Source organism: Andrena cerasifolii, chromosome 7 (assembly GCF_050908995.1).
Source record: "Andrena cerasifolii isolate SP2316 chromosome 7, iyAndCera1_principal, whole genome shotgun sequence".
Taxonomy (NCBI): Eukaryota; Metazoa; Arthropoda; class Insecta; order Hymenoptera; family Andrenidae; genus Andrena; species Andrena cerasifolii.
The window spans coordinates 11,941,974-11,964,283 of record NC_135124.1 but is presented as its reverse complement, the minus strand read 5'-3'; the positions used below and the strand labels follow the sequence as shown (position 1 = coordinate 11,964,283).

General features: G+C 48.7%; 1 protein-coding gene across 1 annotated transcript; it reads left to right on the top strand.

Annotated features, from left to right (window-relative positions):
- The first annotated feature begins 204 nt into the window (after positions 1–204).
- Mesr3 (misexpression suppressor of ras 3) lies at positions 205–21,693 on the top strand. Its single transcript, XM_076815887.1, has 4 exons — positions 205–635; positions 18,035–18,295; positions 18,376–18,588; positions 19,614–21,693. Exons 2-4 carry the CDS (start codon positions 18,041–18,043, stop codon positions 19,950–19,952), a joined length of 807 nt encoding a protein of 268 aa, XP_076672002.1. The 5' UTR covers positions 205–635; positions 18,035–18,040; the 3' UTR covers positions 19,953–21,693.
- The last annotated feature ends 617 nt before the right edge of the window (positions 21,694–22,310 follow it).

Below are 22,310 nucleotides of genomic sequence, written 5' to 3'. Positions count from 1 at the left end.
GCAGGAACACGTTAATTGCGTGAGAAGGTGGACGGTGGATGGTGCGCAATTGCCCACGAATCCGGGCGTGCTCGCGCTTGGCGGTTCGCGCGCCGAGCTCCTCCGTCTCCTCGCCTCCTGGGCTCCTGCCTCCTGGGCAGCTGGCCTGGTCGTTCGGTTCCCTGGCGTCGCTCGGCCGTGGACGCGAGCAGCTCCATTCGCTGGAGTTGCGCCGAGCGTCCCCACGGCACGGCCTGCGAGCTCCGAGGAACCTCGGTCCTCAGTCTACCGTCTCCCTCCGTGCGCGCCGCGTCGCGTCTCTCCGATTCGTCCGTTTGGCTAGTTTGGCGCCGAAAACGCTAGCGACGCTTCGCGTCCCCCATCTCTCTCCTCTCATCCTGCCTGCAAACGTCTCCCGATCTCCCCGAGAGTCCTCCGATCGTAGTCGGAACCGGAGTTGGAACGTTCTCCTCGAGGAAACCCCGGAACGAAGGCACCTCCGTGGATCGCGGGTCGTCGCGTCGATCGATATCGAGCAACAGAGCTGACGGGCGCGCGCGCCATGCTCGATCACCGTGCTTGAATCCTCTGCACTCGTCCCAAATCGCGAGATCGGATCTCGAGACTAAGCTCTTTCGTACACATCCGGAACGAACGTGAGTATCTCCTGCAGAATATTTGATTGGCAAATTTGGCGTCTAGCGGGGACACGGGGAGACCACCTGTCTGCACTTTGCTGGATCGTTGCTCAGGGTCGGAGCAACTCTTCCAGGAGAGTAGGACCCTCCAGCGTGTTCAGCAGCTTGCCTGCACCTAAACGCGACACGTTGTAAAAACTGTTAAGCGTAGATCCGCCCGCATTGGCGGAAAAGCTGCCTGTCCTGTGTCTCGCGGGATTGCGTGGGACGCGGATACGCGCCGACTCGTGACGTAAGCAGCAGCGTGAAAATCCGTACGGGGGTTGTTTGTCAATGCGAATGGAGCCGTAAGTGTCGGCTGTTTGATGGACGAATGGCGCGAGGAGTTCTCCTCCAAGGAACGGTGTTCGTTATTAGGCAGCTTCCACGGCGTGCTTGTCCCTCGACAAAAGTTACCGAAAGTCCTCGACGCTTGGGTCCTTCCGCTCCTTCGATCGGCCGGGATAGTTGCAGGCACCTGTGCGCAACCCCGCTCTCCTCCGAATTAGTTCCAGGCTTTAGCCGACCCTCCGTTGCACGGCCGCGAACTCGTCGGAATCGAAGATTTCCGGCCCGTTGAGCTCGTTAGGGACGCGAGTCCGTGTCCACTTAGTTTCCGTTAACGAGGATAACAAAGCGTTCGTTAACCGTGAAAGTTGAGCGCACATGGTGCCCATCGTTCTCGCCCACTCGCACCCCATATGCCGGGCATAGGCACGCGGTGGTACGCAAGACGTGAACTTGCCCCTCTTCCCTCGCAGGGTTTTCTTTCTCAACGTAGCGAAAGGATCTCGCGGTCCCCCGTTGCGTGCCTCGGAAATGAGCGCTTAGCATCCGCCCGTGAACGAAAGCAAACGCGCGCCTAGGGCGGTTCGGCGTCGCGTCCTCTCCTTCGCGGCAAAGCTGGCGAAGCTGGCAAAGTGCACGCGACCGTGCGAGCCAACAACCGATGCTCTCCTGCTCTGCGAACGCGATTCAAGCCTGCCGTAGAGCTGACGAATATCCTGGCGAGTGCTTAGAACGCGCGGCATCCAACGTTCAATCGCGAGTCCTCGCCTCGCCTAACGGTACCGGCAATCGCATCACGATGTTGATCAACCGTGTCAACCCTAACATCGCAGCTCTGCGCAGCCTCCTCCTCCGCCGCTGGTGAATCACTCGCTGGCGAAAGATATCATCCCGGATGGAATAGCGGTTAAATTCGGCGGAAGCGGAATTAGCAAGCTGTCAGCAGACGATCGCGAGGCTCCCCACTTGGCTCCGGTGAAACCGCGTCCTCGTTTTCCGGTTCTCGAGACACGCGGGAAACGCGAGAGACAAAGGGGAAAAGGAGCGCATCGCGATCCGTATTCCCAGGTTGCGAACCTGTGTATGTATAATGCGTAGGGTGCCGATGCACTCCGCGCTGCACCGTGATTGTCATTTTGTTCGTTCTCGCGGTAATTCACGCGACAATTCTGAACGAGTCCTGGCTGCAATTTCGGGGCGGGATAGCGGAACAGAGCGGTAAATAGATGCGCGACGCGGCAAACGAACCGGACCAATTAAGGAATGGAAGAACGCGGAGGCGCGAAATCGCGCAGCCGATCAAACCGAGTCAAATGGCACGCATGGAAATTGGATTAGTGTGCCAGGCACACGCAGCGCGTACGCGAGGCCGCGATCTCGCGAATCGCTCTCCGTTCCGTGTAGAAGTTCAGGCGAATTTTTGTTGCCCGCGCCGTCGAGGCAGCCGGAGCCGAGGGTTCTCGAGGGGAGCCGAGGACAGGCGTTTTAATTCCCGCGCGATGTATCTCCGCGATCCTCGTGTCTGACGTTGTACCGCAAACAAGGGCGCGGCGACCGTTTTATCGGGGTATTAAGAAACTCTGACGTCATCCCTTAATGCGACGAGCAAACGCTACGTGCCCATCAATCCACGGCCTTAAGTTAACACCGACCAAGTCGCCGGTGGTCGTTACACCCAAGTAGCTTCGTTTACCATTACTGGACGCTAATGTCGCCCGCACAGTGGCATGCTCTTGCTCGTAGAATTCCTTTCGCGATAAGATACCGCGACCGTTGTACCTTCGGAGATCTGGAAAGCAAGGTAGAGGCTAAACGCTCAAGACTCGAGGCTTCCTTTTCGCGAGCAACGCGCCAGGGGTCGCTGCAAGATCCTCGGCGATCCGTTGTTCGTTCGTGTCCCGATCCAACGCACAGTGGTTCGAGTATACTACACGCTAGCTGGGCAAAATTATTTTTACGTGGAATTTGGTTCGTATGGGGTTCAAATTGTTAGAAAGCCTGATTAATATCACAGTGTATTAGGTGACTAAAAATATTAATAGAATAAAAATGTAACTAATTCAATATAGGAAAAGAAACCAAAGTGAGTACTGTCATAATACTTTATACTGTAAACTGGGGAACATCGGCGGGTTTTTGAAACATTTATTTTCCCTCGCGTCGGCCTGGCCGACTAGAAACGTTTTTATCAAACGACACCGTGACCCAGAAACGAACAATAACGCGTTCGAGCCGTAGGTTAGCAATTCAATTAAAGGTTTGCCGTCTGGAGCTGAAAATTATGTCAGAGAATTGGAGTATCTCGGGATTAGATTCCCGGCTGCGATTAGCCTTGATTGTGAGTCGCGCATCGATCGGATCGGTCCGGCTCCGGGAAATTTACGACCGCGCCGCGGAGATTGGATTTGCGTGAATTACGATCCGCTCTGATTTTTCCTTCCCCGACGACCTTTCGCGACTGCCTTGCGAAGCGTCGAGGGAAGAAAAGTTGAGAGCAATTTGTCGATACACCAGCGAGTGCGCACAAACCGATACTCCACCGAGGAGACGAGCCACCGCGGTTGAAGGGGGAAAAAAGGAGGAAGATCGAAGGTGCCGGGATGAAGAATGCACGCGGCAAGGTGTACCTACAGAGCGCGGTGCTATCCGTGCTCGGAACGTGTAACGTGTCGCGAGGAAGAACCAGCGCGGCTGCTCGCGGTCGGAGAAATCGGGAATCTAGGATTTCGCGGGGCCACCTACCGTACGATTCTCCGGATATCCGTTTCAGCTGTGATCGGCCGAAGCTCGCGGAGCCAGTTCACCTACGACATTGAAAGTCCCGAGCGGAGAAATCGGCGCGCTCCGTTTTGCGCGACCGCCGCGCCGCGTTACCTCTGCCTCCGCGTAACGCGATCCGCGCACGCGAGCTAACATCGAAACGATCGCACGGATGCCAGCTTGCCGCGTAAACGTCCACTATCTATTCCAAGGGAACTTACTCAACGAATTAGGTATTAACGCGACGGATATTAGGCATCCAAACTATCCGCGCAGTGTCCCGAAGAATCGGTCCACTCTTCGCACCGCGCGGTTTCCATATTTTCTTGACGACCGACGGCTGGCGACATGCAAAAATTTCGTCGGGAAGAGAGCCGAGCCGAAGAAAAGGTACGGAGGGCCACGAGGCCCATGAGGCCCGCGTTGCCCAGTTCATCGACCTATCGTCCGGCCTCTTCGCTCTTTCGTTCTTCACCTTTCTCTCGATACGTGTGTACTTCGTCTTCCTACGAGCTCTTCTCTGCCGGCCGACCGAACGAACGGTGCTCGCCCTTCGTCGCGGCGCAGGGAAGACAGCAGGTTCCACCGCGGAAACCGCGCCGAACGAGATTCGGAGGTTCCAATTTCCCAGGGAAATCGGATGCGGCGTTCTTTCTCGGCGTGTCGCTTCCGCGAGTCGCGACCGTTTTCAATTATCCAGCCGGCGATACATACGCGCGAAGCCGTTTCCATGGAATTCCTCGCGACTTTCATTTCATTTGCACGGAAAAGGAAGCGATTTCTCGCGCCGGAGTGCGTCTGATAGAATTGGACGATGCGATCGTTCAGCAGATTCCCGTTTGCTCTCTATTTCTTTCGTCTCGCGGATGCCTCGGTTAGCCACGAATTTGTTACATAGCTGAGGCGCGTACGCGCGCTTTGTTTTTCTGCGCGAAAGATGCACGTATATTTTCCGCTCGGAAGGAACGCGAAGGAGGTCGCCAGAAACGAGATCCGTGTGAATGCATCTTTCCCAGAGGTCTCTTCCTCTCCTTGCCGCGTCCCTCTTCGGCGACCCTTCGTGGCGTTTCTTCTTCGTTCCCTTCCTTCTTGCACAACGCGACTGAGACGCTCGCCGAGGAATAATTGTCCGCGCAAAGCCAGCCACTCTCGGCGGACTGCACGCACACTCGGATAATTAATCGGCGCGAAATTAAACCGGTTGCGCGTCGCCTTCCCCCCCGCCAGGCCCGTGGAAATTAATGAATATCGATTTCAGCGGAACACCTATAGAGAGATCTAGATTCTAGAGACTGACGAGCGAGGGCGACTGAGAGGAAGGTCTCGCGGTAAGAACGATCCCTTTGTTGCGCCTCCTTGCTCGCCACCCTTTGTCGCGTTCTTTCGCAGTAGATATCGACATTATACGATCCGGTGCGTAAAAACTGGTCGTCCACACTCCCACTCACGGCCGATGCTCCACATTCTTATCCGGACAGGTGAAATTCGAGCCTCGAGACACAGCGAAATGACAATCCGCTTTCCTGTACCCTTAATTCGTGGCCTATCTAGACGCCGCGTGTGCAGTGTCTACTCCGCGCGATATCTGCCCTTTCTTTCGCATCCCTCCCTCGAATCGGTTTAATTAAACCGGTATAAGGAAGGAGGTTAATTCGACGAAGAAAACGGCTGCGCGAACTAAAAGTGAAAAAGAAGAGCGGGAACACTTTTCCTTCGAAAATTCAGCAAAGTTCTGCGTCTCCTTTCGTCGAACAATACCACCGCGGGGACAGGGTGTATAGCGTATGCCTACATTGTTCTCACAAGACGAGCTACGGAGCTCTAGTTTTTACGAAACTTGCGAGCTTCTTGCGCCAGATTCGAGTGACAACGAAAGCTCCGGCATCTGGATTAAGTATGTACAGTGGCTCGCATTAATATTCGGACACTTTTTAAAATCGCATAACTTTTTTAGAATTGGTCCAAACAACTTGAGTTTTTTTCAGAAGCTAGAAGGATTAGTTTGCTAATTGACGCGTTTCGTCGTTTTGAACAAAAATGTATTTGGTTGGAATAGCGAAAAGAATAGTAAAAGTCGTTTTTTAAACTTTATTTTACGAGCCTGTGATAAAAATTCAAAAAACACTTTGTAGAAAAATTTCATCAAAATCGATTAACGTTGCTCCGAGCTACAAACCTTATTCTGCGATCTTTAAAGGTTTGTAGCTCGGAGCAACGTTAACCGCTTTTAATGAAATTTTAGGCAAGTATACAACTTACTGCAATCTACAAACGTTTTTTTTTTAATTTTCATTACAATCTCGTAAAAAAAAGTTTAAAAATCGACCTTTACTATTCTTTTCGCTATTCCAACCAAATACATTTTTTTCAAAACGACGAAACGCGTCAGTTAGCAAACTAATCCTTCTAGCTTCTCAAAAAAACTCAAGCTGTTTGGACCAATTCTAAAATAGTTATGCGATTTTAAATAGTGTCCGAATATTAATGCGAGCCACTGTACTCCTGGTGGTACAGATGCACACAGCGAAGTCGTAAATTCGACAGTTAAGTGCCAGCACACTGATAGAAGCTGAGAGACTGTGAACCGGTGTCCTATTTCAGCGTCTCGCGCACTCCTCGGTAGGATTGCCGAAAACTGAACAGGGGTAGAGATACTCGGATACCACCCCGAGCGAGATATTCCCTCGTTTTCTTCGATCGTCCTTGCTCCGGCCATCGAAACCTGTTATGTACGTACTTTAACGCCTGGATGCGTCTGACCTACTTCCCTATTTCACTTCCACTCGCGCTACACGCGTGGTCAGCGAAATAGAGAAGTCGGTCAGTCGACTGAGGCGCTAAAGTAAACATTTTCGAAGCGCCGCGACAAGGACGATGAAAAAGAAACGTGGGAAACCGAGTGCCCGGAGCTCGCGATCGGTTAACCCGGGAATCCACCGGGAAGCTAACAAGGGGAGGACACCATGCGGTAGACGCTGATTTTTATGAGCCTTGGCACGATGGATCTATGTCGAAAATAAGTAAATAGGTGTCGGAGCGTTTCTGTCAGTGAGCCTTAATAATAAAGATATTTACATGTAAATTATTCAAAATTTCATAGTGACCGTGGGGTTTTAGTGGGTAAAAATCCCAAACTACCCTGGCGCCCGTGAAAGTTAGTTTCCCTTCTGGAGGCGTCGGGGTGCCTTTTGCAGTAGGGATTGCAAATCGGTAAATCGGTTTGAAGTTTTTTTTCACTGATAAAGTAGTAGATATCGACGGAATTATGCGTTACACATTTTTACCGGTAATTCGCAAAATTTTTACCGGGAATTCGATAAATTATGTATTTCTCGATATTTACCAGTAGATACAGAAAATACGTAATTTATCGAATTACCGGTAAAAATTTGGTAAATTACCGGTAAAAATATGTAACGCATAATTCCGTCGATATCTACTACGTTATCAGTGAAAAAATCTTCAAACCGATTTACCAATTTACCGGTTTGCAATCCCTATTTTGAAGATGTCTCCACGTTGAAAAAAAACTTTATAAATTTTTTTTTATAAAATATTTTTTTCTATAAATTATTTTTTTTTAACTTGGGGAAATCTTCAAAAGGCACCCCGACTTCTTCAGAGGGGAATCCTCCGGTGGGCGCCAGGGTAATGTGGGATTTTTGGCCATTAAAACCCCACAGCCACTATGAAATTTTTAACAATTTCCATGTAAATATCTCTATTATTAAGGCCCACTGGCAGAACTCGGACTCCTATATACTTATTTTCGACATAGATCCAACGTGCCAAGGCTCACCAAAATCGGTGTCAATCGCATAGTGTCCTCCCCTTGTAAGACTAAGCTGTGCTATGCGATGCTACGTTTTAACGTAGCTTCTGGTGGAAACGGTTCCATAAGAATGTATTGAAGCTAATTTTTTTAAAACATCACCTGGCATCGCATAGCATAGCTTAGCTTTCCCGGTGGATTGCCGGCTTTAGGGTCGCTAGGATTGCGTGTCTCGCTCCTCGCGCCTCTCGCTCACATTCCCCATTGATCTCATTGACGAATGCAGGGAAGCTTAAAGTGGCACGCCACAGGCGGTTCCTTTAAGCTTAATCCCCGAGTCCCGCTGGCTATTTCGTATTATATAAAAAAGCAAGAAACTCCATTGTACAGAGATGTAGTCGGCTGGAAAGGCTGAACGACGCGCATACATGTATGCGCAAGGTCCTCGATCCTCGTCGGTCGAGTGTCAGGTGTCAAGACCCTGAAACCTCCTTTGAAACAGGAAGACTGGCCGACAAGGTAGCTTGAAACAAGGTCCAAGTTGCGATTTGTGGGTCGGCCGGTTCGGCCTCTGCCGTTAAAAGCTGCGTTTCGTCAACGGTGTATGCCCACATCGTTAGCGAAGTACCTATCGGCTAACCTCTCGTCTACCGATCATCCTTGTACGGGCTGGAATCCGAGTACCGAGGATAAGGGGCCGGCTGAATTTTTGTCAATTAAAGTGAAAGTTCGTTGAGCTCGGAGGGTTAAATACTCTTGAAGTTGCGCGGTTGGTGTTCGCGGCAACTACCGCAGACGGTTAACTGCCGTGGTCCTGGCAGTTGCTAATGAATCATTAGTGGTCCTGTTACTCCATTAATGCCTCTTAACCCTTGGGAGTCTGTTCCATATCCGGTTGGACATAGCCAGCCGGGGGCAAACGAGCCTCGTGGTGTTTGCGTTCTACGTACGTGTGTACGTACGACTCCAAAGCATGCACGCGAGACTCGGCAATCCCGAAGCCAAGTTGCCCTACGCTCCTCCGTGATCCCTCTACCTCCGCTAGCAGCCCATGCAGCTGTGTGTTTTAAAGTGAAACCTAAAGCGCGCATAACGGCTCGACCATGACGAGGGCCATGAGCTTGCTCCTCGGGAAGCTGGAGAAACGATCGCGCTCTACGGCTAAGCGCGGTGTGCGCCGCGTGGTGGTTTCTTCCAGCTGACGTGTTTCCTCGGCATCGTGAAAAACGTTGTCTTAACGATTAGCGATATAACCGGCTTGTAAAGGAAGCGCGCGCGTGTGTGTATTTAGCCAATCACTTTGCCAGCAGAGTTCACGGGCTTGGTTGAGCACGACTAGGATTCAATGTCAGACAGAGCCGTGAAATGGTGGTGTAATAATGCTCGTTGCACTGTATCATTGTCCCGCTGCCGCGGTATGGGCATACGGTCCACGCGTGCGAGGCAAATGCGACGGGCTGGCCCTGGAGAGCCTGTTATTATTTTTCGAGGACGATAACGCACGTTCGTGAAACGTGACCAGACTTATACGCTCGCTTGGAATGATTCGTTTGCGGGTGTTCGCCTTGGAGTAGGCTGGAGTCTCCTGAACGTCCCGGCGGGTCGCGACGTCGAGGCACGCTCGACGGCGAGTTTCGTGGTTTCTCGGTGATCCGAGTGTGTGCTTATCTGTTTGGAGGAATGTGCTCGGCACGGGCTTGTTAAACGCGGGTGAATAAAAGCTTGAGGTATCGCGAGATGCTTTCTATCTCAGGGTTAGTTTCTTCGAAATTCAAGCTGGTGGTTCGCGAGGCCAACTCTGAACGATAACCTCGCGGGTATAGCGGACGATGACGCGACGCGCCGCGACGGCAGCCTCGAGGCTCGGCCTCTCGGGTCCTACCGCCTTATCCTCCTCTTCCAGGATAGCCACCAGCTTCTCTTCCACTCTTTCAAGCTTCGAAATTTCAAGTTACTTTGGGACCGCGCGATTTCGACGCGCAACGCGGTGGGACAAGCTGCTCCTTTTTGTGGCAAAATCGTGGAGCTTTTGATAAGAATAGGGTTGAGGGATGAATGTATTTCGAGGTTGAAGCTAAAATTTTGCAGAATAAGGGGGAAATGTTGAGGATGTATGGCAAACAAGTTTCGACCTTGAAAATCTAAGGCAAACTTGACAGTTTCGAAGAAAATTTCGGTTTTTCCGTTATAACGCGTGGGTGAAGTTTTTTCTGCACTTGTTATACATCATTTCGTATAGATTTTGACGCGCTGCATTCAAATTTGTTCGCAGAATTTGTCTAGGCCTTCAGAATTCGAAAAACAAATCCGATTTAAGGGGTTACGCTCACAAGGGACGTTGGGCAACCTGGAAATTCGGAAAATTATGAAACTCGCAGCGCAAGTAGAGTAGTTCATCCGTAACGCAACCCTAGTTTTGTTGGTGTCGTGATGCAATTTTTAGGGGTGAAATCGCTCCTTGAAAAAGGGGCAGAATTTTCTTTTCCGTGGAATATGATATTTTCGTCAGATAAATATTCACTTTTACAACAAGTGAAGAAAAAACTTCAACCACGCGTTATAACGAAAAACCCGAAATTTTCTTCGAAAATTGTCAACTTCAGCATAGATTTTTAAGGTCAAAACTTGTTTGTCATGTATTCTCAATATTTTTCCCTTATTCTCCACCGTCTCAGCTTTAACCTCGAAAAAGATTCATCCCTCAATCCTATTCCTATCAAAAGCTCCACGATTTTTACACAAAACCGATCGATTTGCCCCACTGTGCGCAACCGCAGTGGATCAATCGCAGCCGACTGCGGGAGAATTACCCAAACGGTGGGGCCCTGTTTCGCCACGTCCGTTTTGTTGTTGGGAGCCACGCAGAACGCGCTGGCATTTTTTATTCTGCCAATCAAACGAAAACGCGTCTCGTTACGACACCGTTGCGCGGAACGTTCGCTTTAATAGCGAGCGAGCGAGCCAAGGCGAGGAATAACACATGACGTTATAATTCCTTAGAACAACCGCGCGTTTGTTTGCGTAGACGTTGCTCCGCGGGGCAAGATGCGGGCTCCGCCGAGTCACAAGCGACCTCGCCTGCGAATAATGCGCGGGAATCTTTCGAGAATTACAAGAGAAGCAATTCGTTGCGCAATCAGCACGCCGCGAGCTTCTGTTTCGGAACGAATTTTCGTCCCGCGAAACGCAAAAGACAAGACGACTCGTCCGGCTGTTAACAGTCGCGGGAACCAGCTTACGCAATCGGCGACGGTGTGCGTTAGGTAACGCCGAGCGTTTTCGCGAATGTTCCACGTAAGTAGCATATTGGAATTTGCTCGAGAACGAGGAGGCTCGTGGTGGGAAACGTTAATGGATCGCAATCGGCGTGCATCAATAACGATGACTAACCGGCTGAGTAACATGCGAGCACGTGACTAAAATTTAACGACCCACTGCGTCTTACCAGGAATCGCAAATGCATGCGCGTTGATTCCTCGGAGAAGAATGCCGCCGCACGGAAATACAATACGAATGTAGGAATCCAGATTTCTGAAGGCTGGGAGAACCGAAGGAACGTCCCGAGAAAGAGATCAACAAACTCGGACGCAGCGAGTAGATAAGGGTGCAAATTTTGCGGTAGGTTTGGAAGACGTTTCGTCGTCCAGTTGATATTCAGCGAGGGGGCTGGATGACTAAGAGGCTACGTAGGCGGAAACAAATCATCAGCTCTAAATTGATATCGCGCCCGTTCCACGAGATAGCCGCTCTTATCTTCGGTCGCATGCAGCCTGCGTTTCTCGCCAGCAGTCCACGACCGTTCGCCTGACATCCTCTGATTCCCCGGCGCTTTTTTTCCCCTGGTCCCGTCGTTTGTCACAGCGCGCTCTTTATCGCGGAAGCTCCCTGACATCGTTAATCGTCGATGCAACTCTGCTTCCTGCAAAAACATCCACGCTCCCTCGTCCTTTGTACAGTGTCGTTATTCTCCGGCGACGCGGACTTGCGACGTCATCGACGATTTTTTTCCCCCGGGCATGCACGTAGCGCACGAGCGTCGATCGCTGCGGCAGCTTTTCGCCCGGCAAATTTTTCATCGAGAACTGACGGTCGTTCCAGCACTTTATTTCCCCAGCCGTGGGGCGTTCCTTCCCGACAAGGGCTGCCTAACGAGTTCCCTCGTCTTTACGCCTGTCTAGGTTGGCCCTCGAGACCGAGACCAAGACCGTAGCCGTGGAGTAAAGTTGCCATCCCTTAGCGTCCTCTTCGCAACCCTCGTTTCAATCCCCCGGTGGACAAGCGGCATTGTTAGAGCGACGGTATTCTCTCAGATATTGAAACTTAAAAGTCACTTTCGCCCAAGCTATTTAAGGGGTCATGCTCAGTTGGGAGGCCTAAAAAAAGGGTGGTCTTTGGAAATTTTTTACTCAAATGCTATAACACATTTCGCAACAAATCTTTTTTCCTTTTAAGGATTGCATCTTGTACCGTGCATCGTATTTTTTTTATTTAAAAATATTTATCAACAACAGAGTTATTGTTTATTAATTGAAGGTTCTCTAAAAAAAAGGCTTCTGCCGTGACCACTGCTGCTCGAAAGTCGATCATCTGAAATAAAAAATTCAAAAGAATTTACTTATTATATCGTATTGTCTAGTATTTGAACGAAGATTTTCTCGAAATATTGATTTGGGAAAAAATGGCTGATGTTTAAAGTAAAAGTTTGAATTTTTATCATAAATCTTGCCTGATCTTCGTTAATTAAAAGAAAACTAAGCATCGGATAAAAAAATCCTTCGTTCAAATACTAGACAATACAATATAATAAGTAAATTCTTTTGAATTTTTTATTTTAGATGATCGACTTTCGAGCAGCAGTGGTCACCGCAGAAGCCCTTTTATTTAGAGAGCCTTCGAGTGATGGACAATAACTAAGTTATTGATAAATATTTTTAAATAAAAAAATTACGATGCACAGTACTAGATTCAACCCTTAAAAGGAAAAAAGATTTGTTGAGAAATGTGTCATAGTTTTTGAGTAAAAAATTTCCAAAGACCACCCTTTCTTTCGGCCTCCTGACTGAGCGCGACCCCTTAAAGCTTGTCGAATAGACACTCGCTAGTGCTCGAAACGCGTGGTGGATTCTTCCCGAGAAAGAATTTAATCCCAGCTGAACGTTATCCTTCCTGGGATGCGACCAGGATTAATCTCGACCGCTGCAGTCGGCTAGCCTAGCTACCTAAGCCGGTGATATGTGCTGGTGGTATATATACGGCGATATATAGTAGGTTCCCGTGCAATATGCGCCGGAATATGTACACAGGCCACCCTTATACGCCACCAAGAGCTCCTCTGCATAATCTTAAGCGTTATTGGAGCGACGGCGCTACACCTGGAACGCGTCGCGTCTACTCCCGCGCTTTCTTCCTGAATGGCAAGAACGCCGATGCCTGGTTGAGCCTCGCTACAGAATTAAGCCCGACGCGGAGTGGCATTTTCGAAAACTGGAACAGGCTGTTGCTACGGTGTTGGGAGTCGAGGCACGGCTGTAAATGATATTAGCTTTTGTTTGCCAGCGCGTTTACCCGCGTTCAGCTGACAAGTTTCGAGGGGTTGGCAGGGTGGAACGCGCGGCGCGGCGCATTTCGATGGCTGCCACAGCGATGTCCCGTTCCCGTTTCAACGTAATTCCTCTCGCCTCCTTTGAATTATGACCGTGCACAATGGGAGCCGCGCGCCGCGAGATTATACGGATGCATATTCGATGGAGAGACAGACGCGAACGCGGGACAACGGAGGGGTGGTGCGACTGGTTCGTTTTAACGAGCCGACGTTTTGTAGGGAAGTTGAACGGTGACGGGATAGGTAACTAACGAATCGTTCGCGTGAACGAAAATCACGAAGGAGTTGCCAGCATCTTGCCCGGAGCCCCGGAGGGGGTGGGCTTTGAACGAAAGTCAGGAGTGACGCGTATTGTCCAGCGGTTGTGAAAGGGAACAAATTTTCAAGCAGATTCATGAAAGCCGACGCAATCTCGCGGGGCTCGTTAACGAGGGGGTATCGATGAAACGGATCTGCCACGAAATTTTCCACTTTTCGTCTGGAGGTGTCCTCGCGTCTCGCACTCGACGGACAAATTTTCATGCAGTTCGCCACGTAGGGTCGGCTGGCCGTCGCTGGATCTCGGTGACACCGTCTCCTCGATTTCTCTGTCGGAGCATCGTTGATGGAGATGACGCCATTCCTCATTACGGTCATTCACGTCTTCATAATAATTACGCTACTGCTCAACGGGTCGTCGCCGTCGTTTCTGCCGTGGTTCGTCACCGCTGCCTCTCTGTCAATAACAATTGTGGGTGTCTGCAGCTAGAGCCGTCGGACGATCTCGTTGCTTTCGAATGGACCGCGGCTAATTGACGAGTCGACTCGTCGACCAATTCGAGCACAGGGCGAGAACGCTTTCGGAACTCTAGCCATTAACCATCAGCTTCCACGGTCGGATTAGAATGACCATTAAAAAATTAATCGGATCAGCCATTAGGGTGATTGTGGGACAGTTGCAGCACATTGAGCAAAATGGTCACCGTGTCTGAATTTTGCAATGAAAATTTGTTCCAAGGATACATATTATTAGTTGAATATCCTGTCCTACTAATGGCATTAAAGAAAATCAAAAATTTTAATATTACTCACCCTTAAAAAATTGAAACACTTACATTTTTGAGGAGAGACGCCGCTTGGGAGTGCCGAATTTCGAGAAACGTTTAACTTTCCATTTAAACTTGTTAATTTTAACTTTTTATTTGAAACAAAAATAGTAGAAGCAAAGTGAAATGAAACATCTTTTTAATTTATACAGTTATGAAAAATAAACAGGTGCGGATATTATTTCTGTTTTTATAAATTTAATTGTCTCTTCTTCTTCCTTCCACATTCATTACACATAAAATAAAAATACAATGTGAAAAAAAGAGTTAAAAAGACAACAAGTATGTTTGAATTATCAGATTCGTCATTAAAAATAAATAATTTGCCTTGAGATATCACGGTATGTGTTTTGAGACACTTTTTTTTTGTATTTTATTACCGATAAACCTGAGATACCGAAGGTGCGGCGTCTCTCCCGGTGCGGCATCTCTGCCGCAATTACCCTATTGAGATTCGATAATCGAAGGGTTGTTGATAGCAGTGCGCGGGCGTTATATATAGAGGCACAGTGTGTCTCTTAACACGATCGCCCTCGTTTGTTAGTTTCTCAATCACGTGGGAGTGTGCCCCAGCCGAATCCAGATAAATAAAACTGATTGTTTTCCGCTGCTGTGCGGGAATGCAGATAGAACAGCGCCGAGGTTTCAGCACATCTGAACGCGATAGTTGGACAAACGCAACTCACGGCCGCGGCGGGACATCGAGGTGGGAAAGATAATGACTCAAGGCGGAGAAAGAGGAAGAGGACAGCTGTCGATAGATTGTTTCGCCGTGCATAGTTGTCTCGTGCTGATTGTGTGTACGATGTACGTTACCTGGCTTCGTGATTCGCGCGCGCCTATTATGGGAAACAACGCGGTAGAGGAAAGGAGAAGAAAAGCTATCCGCGAGTGAGATCCGATGCAAGTGTCACAAGTGGAAAGTGGCGACGGGAACGAGGCTTTGCAGGAGTTTGCATTCGTATATAGTCACAGCATCCGCGAATACGCCGATGTCATTATCGTTGATTATCATTGAATCGTTAACGCCGAAATCATCCCTCGATTACATCGATTAGTTGAAACTTCAAAGCGCGCGTTCGACTTAACTTTCCCGACTGAAAGGAAAGCTAGAAGATGAGGAAACACTCCGAGTAACTTGTCGTCCTCCGGAGTGGAGAAAAGCGCAACAGTTAGCTAGGGTGCAATTAATCAACAGGTCCGCGGTCTCGAACCGTTCTGAGCTAAGTTCCAGGGTATGTTTCACGCGAGTGATAACGCTTCTCGTCCCTAATGCCGTCCCCTGCCCATTCGATATTCCAGGCGAGAGGTAGCATTCGTAAATGTTAAAAAGGAAAGCAGCAGCGATCGCTTCGGTGGGCAACGCGGCGAGTATCGAGTTACCCGTAATGCCTGGATCGTTTGTTGCCGCATCATTTATTGCATGTTGCGCAGCACGCGCGATCACGTTTCTCCGCGTGCATTATACCTTATGGCTTATGCCTATAAGAACGCGAAATCATTTGGCCGCGCTGCGTTGGCGTCGATGGTCGGATCCAGCGCGATTCTATTCAGGACTGGGGCTGTTCGGGTACGCGAGTATTCGAGTAGCTTGAAATTCGGACCGAGCCGAGTACTCGGTTTACGAGCCGAGACGAGTATCCGAAAAATCCGAGCGGGCCGAAAGAACCGAGCAGGCCGAGTATATTTTAGAATACATATGTTTATCTACTGGATAATTAAGAGCTTTCCTCTGTTTAAAGCCAAATTCTATTCTTCCTTCTTTGGCCACAATGATCCGGTCACTAGGGTATGTAAGTTAGCTAATACCTATGCTTGCGGACTGAACTTTTTTAGATTCCCACTTACTTCTTTCAAATTGCAAGCGCGACGAGTCATGGCCACTAGGATAGTATCTGAATAGCGTCCCATTCAATTATTTTCTGACAACACTTAACCTTTGTATATAAAAGGAGTCATCCGTATAATGAAAAAAAATAAAAATAAAATAAAATAAAATACAAAATGTAAAATGTAAAATGTAAAATGTAAAATGTAAAATGTAAAATGTAAAATGTAAAATGTAAAATGTAAAATGTAAAATGTAAAATGTAAAATGTAAAATGTAAAATGTAAAATGTAAAATGTAAAATGTAAAATGTAAAATGTAAAATGTAAAATGTAAAATGTAAAATGTAAAATGTAAAATGTAAAATGTAAAATGTAAAATGTAAAATGTAAAATGTAAAATGTAAAATGTAAAATGTAAACTGCAAATGAAAATATTCTCTAACTATTGAAAATAATTTTTCGCGTAGGTATATGTATGACTTAATAATATTTCTTCAGAAATATATGGTTCGTGGTTACCCAGTAGAGAAACATTCAAGCTTCAAAATACTTATTCGACATACCCGGACTGCTCGGTTTTTTCAGCTCACTCGGTTCTCTTCGAGCCGCTCGAAAAAATTCGAATTCTCGGTTCTCATCGAGTTCTCGGTTTTCTTCGAGCTACTCGGTTCTTTCGAGCCGCTCGTTTTTTTCGAGTACTCGGCTCGGTTCGGTTCTTCGAGCCGAGTCAGACTCGGCTCGCCTTTTCCGAGTGCTCGAACAGCTCTATTCAGGACCCAATCTAATCGACCGCCTTTTACTTCGGCACTCGTGTTCCTCTGCGCTCTTCGGCAACCTCCTAGGCTAGGCAGAAACGCTTCTATTATCTCGCAATTATCAGCGTTACGTTTCGACGACCGACTTGCACGGTCTTGGTTCTCCCGGTGCGAAGAAAAAGTAGAATTTCGTACCCACGGTGCGCGGCGGAACAATTCCGCCGTGAGAACGCGGGGCGAGACGGTCCGCGAGCCTACCTAATTATCGGCAGCTGATCTACGGGGGTGAAGCGTCGAGTTCTTATCGGGCTGGAAACAATGGCGCATCCTCGCTCGGCGCGTTACAACGTAGGACGTAGACAATGCGCTTCCGGTGTGCGTTTCACGCGCACGAACACCTCGGTCCCGACCAGCTCGCGTTTCGACCCGTGTATCGTTACTATCGTTACACTAACACCACGCACCTACGTGTCGGCAGCGCGATGCCCGCGATACGGAGCAACGCATGCGGGTGCTTCCATGAAAATTCGATCCCCCGGCGTCGATCGCGTGGCGATTGACGAGAGATCATTGACGCGACACGAAACCGTAGACCGCTGTGAACGCCACGGAATCCCTCGATGGCAAGTAAACGACGATGACGGCCAAAGCGAACGAGCCGCGATTTGTCAGCCGACTAACTCGTTAAAGGCGTCGCAGTGATCGAATTAAGGTCGAACGAGAGCGGGACTTTTCTCGCCCGGATTAAGTGGGTCGGCTGAAACGCCAATGGGTGATTAGCTTCGGCCGTGGTGCCGCCGGCGTCCCTTACGTCACCGCATTCTGAGTTTCTAAGCAAACGACCCATTTCCCCCTAATATCGGCGTCGGGTATTCTCCCGGGAAACGGGTGCGATGGGAGAGACCAACAGATTCCGTTGTCGGGCTAAGTCGCGAGCCTCTATGATAGTCGGTAATAGGTTGAACGGTAAACCGGCGTTCTCGGGAGGAAGTGAGGATTTTTTGGGTTAACAGGGTAGTGCCCGATAAAGAGGTCACGGTTATTTATAGAACGATACCACGGTGGCTGCACAGCACGGGGTTCAGCTGCGGGAAATCGATGAGCTTTCGCGGGAGCTCGCGGGAGCACCAGGCTTTCTCTCCGCGAGATTTTGACTAACGCCCGAGCCTTGAATTCTTCTAACGACCCTACGGTATCTCTGCGGCACGCTGCGAACGATTGGTGCACCGTCCCCGAGGCGCGTCCGCTGGCGATCATACATACGAACAGGATTTGCTTGGTTTCAGGAAAAGATGAACGCACCGGTGTACGCGTCGTCCTGCCCCGCGTTGCAATCGAATCTATCGCTGCACAGTTCCTCCTACTACAGCGAATACAGCGGTGCGGCAAGGAGGCGGTTGTCGTCGACGGGCGAGGCGGACACCTCGGCTACCTCGAGCTACGAGGGCAGCGACAGTTCCGAAAACAGCGACGAATCTCGCCTGGAACCTGTCAGCCAGATGGAGCGCGAGCAACTCGAGACGTTCTTCCGAGGATTGAAATCTCAGGTAAACGGAGCCTCCAATGCTTCCAACAATTATAAGTAGACACCTTCGCCGTTCACTCACACCTTCCATCGATACGGCAGGTATTCGTCTGCGAGTCGCTGGCGAATCTGTACCTGGGCAATGCGTCGCAGACCGAAAGTTGGGACCTGCGATTCACCGGGATACCCGTGGTGGTTCTGGATCTTGGGGAAACGCGGTCGAGATCAAAGAGGCGCATACAGATCCTGCTGGCCGAGCGTGGCACTTGCTTCACCCTCTGGAGGGAGACCATCGATAATTTGTCCTCGTACAAGGTAAAGACGACCGAGTCCGTTCGATTTGCGTCGGTTCGTGTCATTTCTCAAAGCTCTTATACGCGTCACTTGTTAGACTGCTGTTGGAACATGCGTCGGTGGTCTGGAACCCTATAAGCTGTACATAAGCCTTGTCGAAAGGGTTCGACATGAATTTTTGAGACTGGCTTCAGGAGCTTCGGGTTGCCCAATGTGTTTCTATGACCATGATTATGGTCCGGCACTTCGGACAACACGGATTGCTACCCTAAGATTGCTTTCCGATCTGTTGTTTCTTTATAAGCTAATACACGGTCAAATTGACTGCCCGGAGCTCTTGGCAACTGTACGCTTTCGCGCCCCACAACGGCATCTGCGCTCCAGAGCCCTGTTTGCGTCTAAGGAACCTGGGTACTTTAACTACGCAGCTGACCCCATCGATAGAGCTACGTATGCGGCGAACCAATATCTCACTGATATCGATGTGTTCTCTATATCGTGTGATTCATTCCGGCACGAATTGCTCAGTCGACTCTGCGATTAACTGTCCCCGATGCGTAGCACATATGCTTAGGTTATTATTATTATTATTATTATTAACGGGAAACCCTTTAGTGTACAGAGATAAGAAAATTATTACCATTACCACATAGAAAGATAAAAATAAGAGAAAGAAATAAAAAATATATATATAAAATAATAACATAAAATAAAATAAAATAATATAATATAAAATAAAGTAGCAAAGATAAATTAAGATGAGATAATAATAGATAACAAAAACATAACATAAACTTTTTAAATAATACTAATAATACATATAACAGTCCGCCTGTTTATGCCTAATCACGGAGCAAGAGAAAATTTTCTTGTTACGATAGAAGATGCCTAAATAAATGCGTACACTGAGAATAAGTTACCAGACTCATTTCTCTTTGTGCTAGTTAACATGTTTTGTATACTAAAGGGTATTCCCGCTGATAATAATAATAATACTAATAATTTCTAATGGCCGTTTGAATGAAAGGGAAAACGATATTCCGCAGGTGTCTGGACCCGCTTTCCACACGATGTGCCTGTCCTCGGATCACACGCGCCTCGCCGGCCTCAGTTTCGACAATCCGAAAGCCGCCAACGATCTCTGGCAGCACATCGAGCGGCTCGTTTCCTGCCCGGAGAACATCAGCCTCTCGGTGCCGGGGAAGAAGAAGAAGAAGCCAGCGCCGAAGAAGATCGTACTACCGGCGAAGAGCAACATCAGCCAGCCCTGTCAGTTTCAGCACGTGACCAGCGTGGACGCTGCCGATCGATCGCGATACTTTTCGCTTCAGACCTTGGTGCCGGCTCTCAACGAGCTGGCGAACTCCTTGGAAGCGAATTTCTGAGACAAGGAGAAGCCAGGCGGGCGTACAGAATCGTAGGCTACCTCGATCGCGCTCGCCTCTGCTTCCCCACTCCCCTTACGATGTAATCGTTCTAGGTAAATTCATTCGATAAGATTAGACGTGAAGTTAAGCGCGCGATTCGATATGGATATCACGAGCAGCGCGGTGCTCGGCGACGAGCTGAATCAAACGATTGCCGAGCAGTCCGCCCCCGACGTTAAGAGGAACGATAAAGGGCAATTTGTCGCAGCTCTGGTGCTGCTGCTTTCAAGCGTACAAATCTGACAGACTGAACGAACCGCAAGAGGAAAAGAAATGCTGCACGCGAGACTCCCGTAACCGAAGAATCCTGGTTGGGAGATTGCCTCGCAACCGAGCATCAGTCGTCTAGTTTTACGTTCCGAAGCCTCGAGTAGACTGAAGAGCGCGAGTAGCTATCTATTTCCGTTTACCAGTCGTTCATTAAGAGACTGACTATTATCGCGTCCCCTCGCCCAAGATGCGAGAGACTAAAAGAGCAAGCCTGCTTCTTCGACAAACAGCGATTGTCGCGCGCGTGCTTCCGCGAAGAGCGATCTTCGCATCGCTCGAGTAAGCTAAGCCAGAGATATGGATCCTTTCCAGGAATCGATGAAAGCACCGTGTCGAATATCTGACCAAAACCTCCGCGTTGTAAGTTAGCATTCTGCCGCATTCAGCGTAGCGCAAAACTTGCGTTTCGGATGTCCGAAACGGGCTCGACCGTCAGCTCAAACAGGTGTTTTAGAGTTGTCGCGTAACTGTTCTCAGTCATTATCGTAGTTGGTTGTTCAAGTTCGAGTCAACTTAATTCGAATGCTTGCGCGCTGAAGAGCGCGAAGCGCATAGAAGATTGCGAGGATCATTGTTGGATCACGGTGATGCAAGTTGCCGGGGAAAAGAATGCGATTTTCGGTGCGCTTCGCGCTCACCTTATCACAATCATATCGCAAAGTTACATGCATGACATTTCCAAAGTAGAAGCTCGCAGAAAGCCTTTCCAATATTCGTGTTTTATCCGTCGAGATCATTTCCGATCACGCGATCGTTGAGAGTAGCGGGTCGTTGCTGTCGTTTACCGCGCGACAGATTCCATTTCGGCTGAACGGATAACGCAGCACTCCCGATGGGGTCGTCTACCCCTTGATCGAGGTGTACTTTGTCCGAATAACGACGTAACGAGACTAGTTACACAATCCTACATGCAGACGAGCGATTCTAACGTAGATGCTGCAACGATAGCTTTAGTAATCACTCCTCGTTACTCGACTTTGATCGTTGACGTAGTCGCGTCCCGCTAAGCGATTCTCCCGTGTCAACTGCACGTTTAACTCGATTTCTGGTTAGCGAAATGTCTCGAAGCCTGTAACAGTTTTCAGTTGCAGCGGTCCAAGGGTTAAACGATGCACTTGCGCATTCGAGCTTGCGATCATGTTTCGTTCGATGGGTGCGGAATAATTGCGTCGATTATATTCGTTCGCTAGAGATCACCGAGGGGCTTCCTGACGAATTTTAGAGACCTAAGCGAACATACACAAAGTAACTTTGGTATCGATTAACATTAACTCTTTTGTCTACGACTGTGATATAAATATATTTGTATAGTTACGTTTCGTAATATGTATCCGCATTGATTAATCACTTTGATATATACATAATAAGTTTACGACCATCGTCACGCATGTAATGATTGTGCTAATAAACAGTATCTTTACGAACGGTGTCTCATGCGTCCTCGAGCCCCACCCTCTTCGATGTGTCGCGCAAGTAGCGGCGATTAAATCCCGCGCATCTGATGCTTTCCAGCAAAATGATAAGCGCCGATTCGCGGGGAAGATTGTGCGGCTTGAGGTAAACGCGAAATTCATTTAGATATTGCTCGTTGAATTAATCAGCAGCGGACAAAATGATGCCAGCTGGATTTTTCTATCGCTACCGTGAGATGGAAGCACGAAGGACTTTGCAAAGGCTGCTGTACATCGGTGCGTAGTGTTGGAAATTGCACTCGATAGCTTTAGAGAGACAGCTTGATGTCGCGCAGACAAAATCCACGTACGAGCAAACTGCTTTTTCAGAATATCGCGTGCAAGTGTCTGGGTCTACAGTCTTACAGTTTTTAATGTATGTATGCAGAGTATTGTGGGGTAAGAGTGCGCACTTAAAGTTTAGACTTCCCTAAAATTCTTGGTATTACACTGATAGCACGTATCATTGTGTAAGAAATAACTACTATCCCTTATTATTCGATAGGCAGTGACTTCGTGTAAATTTACCTGTCACAACTTATATAAAATAAATATTTCCAAAAAGTTCGCATGTTATGGGGTGAAAGAATGCAAC